At 39.6% G+C, this 10,225-nt stretch overlaps 1 protein-coding gene across 1 annotated transcript in view; it reads left to right on the top strand.

Moving 5' to 3' along the window:
• The first annotated feature begins 1,970 nt into the window (after positions 1-1,970).
• Positions 1,971-10,225, top strand: part of mvb12bb (multivesicular body subunit 12Bb) — a 30,091-nt gene continuing 21,836 nt past the window's right edge. The window contains 3 exon segments of the mRNA XM_088993872.1: positions 1,971-1,993; positions 3,340-3,414; positions 4,417-4,518. Coding sequence (XP_088849998.1) covers positions 3,364-3,414; positions 4,417-4,518 — 153 coding nt within the window. The 5' untranslated portion in view covers positions 1,971-1,993; positions 3,340-3,363.

The following is a 10,225-nucleotide window of genomic DNA, read 5'->3' as shown; positions in this document are numbered from 1 at the left end:
TGCACATTAGTAAACGTATTATGTTATCCCATGTTAGTTTAGTACATATTATGTTATTTCATGTTCAATTTATACTACATGGAATAAAGTATCAGTCGAACCGTACGAGAGCAGGATGTAACGCGTATCGAGTTTCAGTCTAGGTCCAGCCAACACCGAGTTGTCCGTAGCTGATTGGACCACAGATCGCTGCTGTGGACGTTCAAAAACTAGTCAGAGCGGGAGCTCATCCTCTTTGTTCATATCTTTGTTCGTGTGCTCTGACTTCTCTCCTGCCTAGACGATAGAGGTGCTTTTTCTGTCTCACTATAATAAAGTAATTTTTTGTTCACCATCTATCATCGTCACTGATATTTTTATCACTGAACTTCGTTGAACACCGAACCAGAAGAGAAACAAGAATTTGAACCGAACAGTAATGTATATCAGGACTGTTTTATCACATTTTCTGTAATTAGACAAACACTCTACCAGCTGCATCTTTTCTTCAGCATGTTTTGTCCTTCTGTCTCGACACCTGACATGTTATGATCGCAACTTCAGCATTACCTTGAGAAATTCTAAATGAGAGCACCTATTTTAGAAAAGATCTCACCACTTTGGACTGAAACAATGAACTGTGAAATTGGTGAGTGTTAAAATGAAGGACGTGGTGATGATGAGGAGGAAAAGGAGTAGTGGGTGGGTGCGTGCTTACAAAAATAAATAATTAAAATACACCTTGTTAATGAACCAAAGCAAGTCTAGTGCAAAATTTATTTTAGTTGTGTGGATGGATGGAGTTGTCTTTCTTTTTGCTGGACTTTCCAGAGGTAGAATAGGATGGAACATATATATTAATATATATTTATACATGATTACAATTGGAACTTGTTGCTATAATGTGTCACACATTGTCACACTTCCGATTGAAATATGATGACTTTCATTTCACGCATCCGTGGAGCCCCAAATTTGTATGCCTGCGCCTCAATCAAATGCATCACAATTGCATTATGCCACCTGCACCATGAGATGGACTTGCTTTCAGGTAAAATGACGTCCACATTTGTCTGCTACTACTTTTACAAATAGTAGTAGCAACCAATTATTATCCTTCCATCCGTTTTCTGATCCATTTAATTGTCACAAGGGTCGCGAGGCTTGGATGCCAGCCAATCGCAGGGCACACAAAAACAAACAACTACATTTCTTGTGAAATACTTCTCATTTTTATATCGCTTACACTCACACCTAAAGTAAATTTTGGAGTATTCAAACAGCCTATCATGCATGCTCTGGCCTCCCTGTGTGGACTTTGCATGTTTCTCCCCAGACATGCGCGGGTCTCTCCGGGTACTACGGTTTCCTACCACATTCCAAAAACATGCATGGCGGGCTGATTAAACACTCTAAAATTGTCCATAGATGTGAGTATAAGCGTGGATGGGCGTTCGTTTCTGAATTCCCTGCGATTGGCTGGCAACTGGTTCAGGGTTTCTCTCGCTTACTGCCCGAAAATAGCTGGGATAGGCTCCAGCATATGCAGAGAACTTTGTGAGGATTTTTTTTTTTGTTTCACTCATTCAGGGTTTGGGAGATGTGCATATTAACTGCTTGTGTTGGTACCTCTAAAAAGGTGAAGAACCACTGATATACAATGAGATGTATTTCCAAAGATTTTTGGTTCAACTGTACAATGAATAGTCAACAAAAGAAAATATAAACAACACCAGGACAAAATGTTTAGATTTTCCTTGTTTTCCTCCACCCATCCCCCCAACTATTGTCTAAACATGATTTATTGTTAGTAGTAGGACTAGGAGTAGTAGTAGTAGGGGTAGTAGTCGTAGTATTGTTTGACTGAATAAACTTGGGGCAACTGCATAAAATTAAAGATTGCCTGGTAGTAGTTAATGATTTGTTAACAGACGCTGAAGTCTTCAACTTCCTGCAGGTTGGAAGTACAAAGTACCAAGGAACAGAGCTGAGGGTACAAAGAAGCTCCAGTCAGGTAAATAAAAACCCAACTTTAGAGCATATTGTATTTTATTTTTTTTCAGATGGCGACTTGTGATTTATTTAAGTTCTGTATCTAAATGTATGTGTGGAAATCGCTGATGCACATGCCATACTGTTGCTGGCAGGGTAGATTCAGTTACTACTCATTGAAGGTGAAATTGTGAGAATGATTGGCTGTGTCACAAAATGTGCCCCATGGCTGAAAAGAACCAGTCCAGGGTGTTGTCCAACTTTTGCCTGAACTCTTTGGCGAAAGATTCCAGTCATGTAGCTCTCCAATTACACAAACCGGATGCATCTAACAAGTCCTTACGGACTTGCCCATTCGTTTTTTGGGTTACATGCTGGGGGTCACAAAAAATATTTTAAGGATTAGACATTTAAAGGTGATAGTTTAGTTCACATCTGGTAAATCAAACTAAAGCTCATTGTCTTTTGAATCAGCATGAGCAGCTGTTGAGTGGACACCCACATAGCCGCAGTTTGGAACTATGTTTTAGTACACCTCAAGTGTTTGGAAATATTTTAAAAACATATTGCTATTTTTCATTGAACATGCTCATTGGTCTTTTCTCCTCACTTATTCAATATTTTGGAGGCTAACAATAAATCCAATGCAATTGTATACATAATTGGTCATATTCATGTTATCTGTAACAGGAATAATGCATTTGATTTCCTCCACGCTCAAAAAGCGTGTTCATGTGCTGCGTCTGAGTTTTTCCACCATTTTTTTTATAACGTGGTGGTGTATACAACAAAAGTCCACACCAGATGTAAAGATTTTCACAAACATAAACATGTGTCTAGATTGACTCTATGACATTTTTACCATAATGACAAAAGTTTACTATAACAGAGAAAAAACATTGTGCAAGTGAGAGTCGCTACACAGAGGATGCTACGTATACAATTCCAATTCCACGATTCCTTGCGAATAAAACAGGAGCATGTGGACACCATGAACCAATGCCATGAGGTTTACAATACATGACCCAGTATTCGGATTGGAAAAGGGTACCCCACTGTGACCACACACAATGTGTAACAAAAAAAAATAATTGTCTTTAATTCTCATGAAGGCGGCCACCTAGTCAGGTGGTTAGCACGCACTTTAGATTGTAGAGGTTGCGAGTTCAGGTCCCGCTCCAGCCTCTCTGTGTGGAGTTTGCATGTTCTCCCCGGGCCTGCGTGGGTATTGTCTTCCGTTTTCCTTCCACATTCCAAAAGCATGCATGGCAGGCTGATTGCAGACTTGAAATTGTCCCGAGGTGTGAGTATGAGTGTGACTGGTTGTTTTTCTCTGTGTGCCCTGTGAATGGCTGGAAATCAATTCAGGGTGTCCCCGTCGAGTGTCCGAAGATGTCTGGGATGGGGTCCAGCAACCCTCGTGACCCTAATGAGGACGAAACGGTCTGGAAAATGGATGGATGGATAAGTCTCAAATAAATAAAAGCTTGGTCCTTTTTGGAAACGAGTAATTCAGACAACTTCGACATAAACTGTTTCACCCTGTCTGCTTGCACAACACATTTAATCAGTTACTATTCCAGGATTTCTAAATTAGTGAGTATTCTTCATGGCAGACAGCTTCTATGACAAAGTTAGTTTCATATTAATTCCCCACTATGAGCAATAACTTTCTCGGGGTGCTCAATTAGCTTTTCAGAATCACATCAGTTAAGGTGTCGAGGTTCTGAACTATAGGCTCCAATTCATGTTACAAAGGAATTTGTGTTTAGATTAGTCAACCGGTTAACCGGTTTCATTTGAATAACAGCAGCAATCTAACATTTGTTGGGGGACAGCTGTTTCTGAAGTGATTCATTTAATTTGATCAAGGTAATTGGGATGGATTCTGTAAACATCAAGATTGAACGCACTAAGTTTGTCAGTTAGTACAACAATGCTTTAAAGGTAATTGAATAAAGTTGCATCAGAAACCTTTGCTAAGCCACTTAGGCTGTAAAAGGCTTGCATAGCACGTAGACCCATTAGGACGAAATTCCCTTAGACAAGGATAAATAGCAATTGATAGGGACTTCCTTGAAAATATGTGATTGTTCTGTCTAATTTGTGACGTGTTGAAGTAATTGGGTGGTCTCCAAATGCGTTTTGGTCTCAGTTGTCATTTGATCCTCCATGAGAAGGACGCTTTTTCTATTACATCCCAATAAGCCTCATTGAGAAGTCAATAGTGTGGCGTTTTGGACCTTTCAGTCCGGGAGCCCATTCGCTGTGTAATGAAACTTAATGATGCAGGTGTCAATTTGTGCAAACTGTCGGTCTTTTTATGCTTTTTTTTCTACTAAATTGTACACGTAAAGCATGAAGTAAATTTTAATCATATTCCACGTAAGCATACATAGAGAGAAAACAATGACTGTGTGTGATTTCCCCCTGTTTTTTTGTCAGAACCTTATCATGTCTGAGGCGAGCGAACAAATGCCAATAGAGCCTATCACTGCAGTCGGCTGCCTCTCCTCACACAGCAAGGCTCCAAATAACTACTATGTTGTAAGTAATGACATGTACAATTATGATTTACTTCTGGTCAAGTGAAGTTCTCCAACGGCAAACACATTCAAACATATCTTTCTTGACCTTGCTTCATGAACTGTGAAACAGAAATGTAATGTATCCAAGTATATTGCTTTCAACTTCAAATACCGAAAGCAATGAAGGAACAATCAAAATTAAGGGAGAAATCCCATTGATGGACTAGTGTATGACTGCTTTTATTTTTGCACAGTATAGAATCCATCTATGATGTGATAATGTATTATTTTGTTTGAGCATTGGGGTGACTCCTTTAAAGGACAACCGATGTCTCTGGACAAGTTGTGTCCATAATTTATAAAATGGCTTTAAATGACTTCTACTGAGTGTATTTTACAAAGATTCCATCGCATGTAGCTATATTTTACGTTTTAAGACTCGCGCTGAATACTTCGGAAGTCTTGTTTTTGAGTTGGTGACGAGTCCGTACGTGACGTCACTAAAGGACCGTAAAAAAGACGCATTGTAGCGGTCCTTCCATCACGTCAATGTATTATGCTGTACTTGTTTGGTCTCGGGACCTCGTGTTGCAGAAAAAAGCCGGCAGAAGGCCAGAAGAGGGCGTCCAAGTGCCATATAAGGAATTTATCAGCCTGTGGAAACTGAGGTGGCCACAGGAGGTCGCCATTTTGTGCCTCTTTTTTTGGTTGAGAGATTTCCCCCCAATGTTGCCTCAAAATGGCACAAATAAATTATTTAATTGATTGCAAATGTGTATGCTTTCCTCTTCAGAACTATTTGAATGATATTCATAACTAGATGTGTAACAAGAAAGCATAGTCTCCGAATCTTAAGTTTTGATTAACAATGCAATGCTAGACGTCTTGGCGTGATGTCACGAACTGGGGGCGGACTTTCTAAAAATGCCCAATTCGCAGCTCAATTTTTTTGCAGATTTTGGACACTTTAAGTCATTTTTATTGGTCTTTTGCATTTGACTAAAAATATCATACTGGGTGTTTTGGGTATTTTAGATGCTATAAAACGTTTTTCTGATGTCAGTTAAGAAACAAAAAAGTGACGTCGGTTGTCCTTTAAGACAAATCTTTATCGGTACCTAACCTAACACAGTTCAACCAAGTGCTTCATGTTTTTGAACATAAGACACCTTCACACAGGCGACTCAGCTGAGGTTGATCAGGCCTGAGCCTTAGCCTGATCATCTAACTCAGGGGTGTCCAAAGTACGGCCCGCAGGCCAACTGCGGCCCGCAGTCCATTTTTAATTGACCCGCAAGACATTTTATAAACAGAATGGAATATGGCCCACACTTAAAATTTTGTCCGCACTTCTAAGTTTTAACACCAGGGGGAGCTACTGTTGATCAAGGCCGTTGCTCCACTAAAAAGGCCAATCCCAGAAGAAATTTACCCGTTACCAAACATGGAAAGTGAGTGCAGAAAATTTCAGACACGGTGGGAGAGTGAATATTTCTTCAAATAATTCAAGGGGAAGTGTGTCTGTTTGATCTGCACTATAACTGTGGCAGTTATGAAAGAGTATAATGTACGACAAATCTACAGTGTAGGTTTTGCTGCAGTGGTCATTTGTCATTATGGTGCACAATGCAACGTTTGCATTGCTTGCTACAAGCCACTAAGCCCCTTGCATAAGTCTCACGTACACTTTACAGTCACGGTTTAATGTAAATTTACGTTTTGTAGCGTCACCTATGTTGTTAGCTTCTTTTGAATCTTTCTTCTGTGCATCTATTTTGGAAAATGATATGCAAATGCTCGACCTTATAACGCTTGCGAAAGTCCGGAAGAAAGAAGCAAGCTTCTGATTGGCTGCCGTGCCGAGTATGCAAATTTCAACTGCAGGTAGCCTATGTCGGTGTGCTCGGCGACGGTACACTTGTATTGTTTGCGCGTGAAGGCGAGGGCGTCAGTGGAGAGATTGTAGAGCGCGCGGTCAGGACAAACCATCCATGATTTTGCGGAATTTAACACAAGTAGGTATTATTGAGCTTGGATATTTCGTTGTGTAATAACATGTTTTGAATGTTGAAAGTGATTCAATTTTTCAATAAATGTTTTATTCTTTAACTTTGCCCCTTCGATGGAAACTTATTAAAAACAGACGCAATCTTGATAAATCACAGTCCATATGTTATTTTAATCTATTTCCAAGTATCTGCGAAATAGTATGTAAACGTCATATTCCTTGCGACAAATTTATTAACTGATCAGGGATATTTTTCACATTTGAAAGACAGTTAATAAATTGGGTTCTTACTGTGCTATGAGTTTTGTGCACACTACATTTAAAGGACAACCGGCACCATTTTTTTTGTGTTTCCCACTGACATTAGAAAAACCTTTTACAGCATCTAAAATACCCAAAACAGGCAGGCTGATATTTTTAGTTAAATGAAAAAAAACAATAAAAATGACTTCAAAATGAATCCGGAAATGGCCAGTTTCAGAAGGTCTCACCCCTTGTTTGTGACGTCACACCAAGACGTCTTGCCTTGCTCGAGAATCAAAACAATGGCTTCAGATTCGGAGAAGATGTTTTCTTGCTACTCATCCAGTTATGAATATGATTCAAATAGTTCTGAAGAGGAAAGCATAAATGTTTGCAATTGATTCAAGGAGTCCTCCCATATCAATTCGAGCCGCCAATGACAGCAATATATCACCCAGAAAATGCAGAAGATTGCGCCCAAGCTCCGTTGGAAATGGGCGGATTTGTCAGCTGGGAATTTGTGTCAGCGAATATCAAATAGTTGTCTTGGTGCAACACACAACGATTCACCATCGCGTTATTTATGTGTTTTCCTTCTAATTTCGCCATCCACACGGATCAACACGAACTTTTCAGAATAAACAAAGTACCGCAAAATGCATTGTGTGTCGCTTTCTCGGTCAGGGGCGGTCCAAACGTGACGTCACATGGGGATCGTCATCAACTCGAAAACAAGACTTCATGAATATTCAGCGCAAGTCTTATAACGTAAACCATAGCAATATGCTGTGGAATCTTTGTAAAATACGCTCAGTCGAAGTTATTTGAAGTGATTTTACAAATTATGGACATAACTTGTCGGTTGTCCTTTAATGCTTTAGGTTTAGTATTTCCGGCCCAAACACTCCCTCCAAATGCTCCTGGCCTGGCCCCTCTGTCAAATTTTAGAACCCAATGCGGCCCGCGAGTCAAAAAGTTTGCCCACCCCTGATCTAACTATATTGCACCATAGGAGAGTTCTGTGCTTCCACTGTGCTATTTTAGATGGCTCTCCTCCTCCACCTGTTTTGGCTGGTGCCACGATAAGCTTTGCGGAAGGACATGAAGTTTACTTTTATGAATTGGTCGATTCACTTGCTTGTTATTGTTTGCAGGCAGCCTTACATGTACACCAAAGTTTTGTTATACTGAATTGTTTTGATTCAGAATACAATAATTTTTGTGTGCAAGTAAACAAACTCCACAAATTAAAAATATAGTACTGTACATTGCATAAGATAACACTGCTGGTGTGTGTATGTGTGTGCGCGTGTACATCTGTGTGTGCGTGCGTGCGTGTGTGCACGTGTGTGTGTGTGTGTGTGTGTGTGTGTGTGTGTGTGTGTGTGTGTGTGTGTGTGTGTGTGTGTGTGTGTGTGTGTGTGTGTGTGTGTGTGTGTGTGTGTGTGTGTTTGGGAAACTTCAGCGGGCTCTCTAAGACTCCTCCTACAGCGTCACACCTGTTGGCCCTCATGTCGGTTTTGTGTTAAAAGGACTCCCAGGCTCGCCACTTCGTGTCTGGTGTTTGTTTCTGTTGCTGTCCCTGTTGTTTTTATTACTTTATTTTTTTGCTTTTTCAATGGGTTTTATTGTTGCTTTGAATTCTTGTTTTCAGAACTTTGTTTTTGGGATTTGGTTTTCTCATTGTTTGATAATGAGACAAATCCTACACCACCACTTGTGACATTTCTCTCTCTCTCTCTCTCTCTCTCTCTCTCTCTCTCTCTCTCTCTCTCTCTCTCTCTCTGTCTCTCTACGCACACACACACACACACACACACACACACACACATTGCATTCTAAACCAGCCTCAAAAATTCATTTTTTATATCACCTTTAAGTCATGTTTTTATATGTATTTTTCACATTTATTCATATTTGTATACATGTATACATATTTTCCAGACCGCTGGATGTCACATTTAAGTGAAAGGCAATGAGCTTTACATAAATATGTTCGACTTGGTAAAGTGTTCTCGATTTGGACACATCACCACCGGTAAAAAGAAAAACAAACTTCAAGGGAAATACGCTGTGTCATTTATTTCATATTCATGTGTATTTTATAATGTGAGCATTGCATGAAAATTAACTTTTATGGTGTTCAAAAGAATACAGTATTTTAATGTGATACAGATTTTTCTATGCTAAATTTAGAATGCAAACATATCATTAGTTTGTGTAATGTAAGGGGGAAAGTCTAAGAATTGTGCACTACTGGCGTGATGTGCTGATTTTTAGCCTTCAGTGCAAGGCTGCTTGAAAAAAATAAATAAATGCACCATTCCTTTACTCTTCGTATAGAGCAAATCAAAGGACTGATTAACTATTTTGCTCTCTGATTCAATTGTGTGCTGTGTGTTCTCATCTCTGAACCTCAGCAGATCGTTCCAACACCAGAGAGCACACGCCCAGATCAAACACTGTTCCACTGGGATCTGCAGCTTTGCTCAGCTACGAGCAGCCACCCAACATCAAACGCTGCATGCACGCTCTGTACTTTGACTTTGCGAGGACTCAAGAGGGGGAGAGGACTGTGTTTTAAATTTGCAAGCATTTGACTTGTTCGTCTCCTAAACTCATTACTAAAATTTGCATTCATTTCCAGAAGTATCACATTGTCTTTGCATTTCCTGGGACAGCTGAGGTGAAGAAACACCAGTCCGTGTCAGTTTTGAAGGAAGACGGTGAAGCAATAGGTTTTGGTAATCAACCTATATCAGGGGTGGCGACGTCTGGTTCTCGAGATCCTCTAACAAGCTTGTTTTGCATGTTTCCCCCCTTCAAGGCACCTGATCCAAATTATTGCTATTGTTATTCTCTTGTTTAGGTTGAGAGCAAGAAATGATCCTGTATAAAATCAGGAAGAAGTATATGAGAGAGGAGGAATTGATCATGAGATGTAACAACAATGGCTGTTTTATCTTTGTTTTTAATTAATATTACCATACATTTTTATGATTAGTATTTTTACCATCATGGAAAAATCCATATGTAAATTTTGAAGTGTATTTTGTGAATTGATGACTGACGATGTTGTCTAAATCTACTTAGTGTGAAGTGCAACAAATGGCTACACGGGTTGATATGAAAGGTGATTAAAATAACCCCCTTGTCATTATACGTTGCTGGTATGAATAGAACAATGACGATATCCTGTTTGTAATTAATGAATGGTCATTTTAATAAATATGTGCCATTAATCATCACAGGGAGGCATCAAGTTTGATTTCAGGATTCAGACATAAAATATGAATCTATTAAGATGTGCAATGATCTAAATTATTACAATTTTCAGACTTAGCTTCTCTTCTCCACTTAAAACAAAAATAGAGACTTGAATCCGTTTTGCCATCACGTTGACTCGGTGTTATGGGTGGGTGGGTTATGTTTGCAGAGTACCCTGATGCACAAGTGTGAGTCTCAGTGCTGTCCT

This window comes from Hippocampus bargibanti, linkage group LG04 (genome assembly GCF_051943395.1).
Source record: "Hippocampus bargibanti isolate YZ-2025 linkage group LG04, ASM5194339v1, whole genome shotgun sequence".
In the NCBI taxonomy this organism is placed as follows: Eukaryota; Metazoa; Chordata; class Actinopteri; order Syngnathiformes; family Syngnathidae; genus Hippocampus; species Hippocampus bargibanti.
The sequence above is the reverse complement of the archived record's forward strand: the minus strand, read 5'-3'. Positions and strand labels throughout refer to the sequence as shown.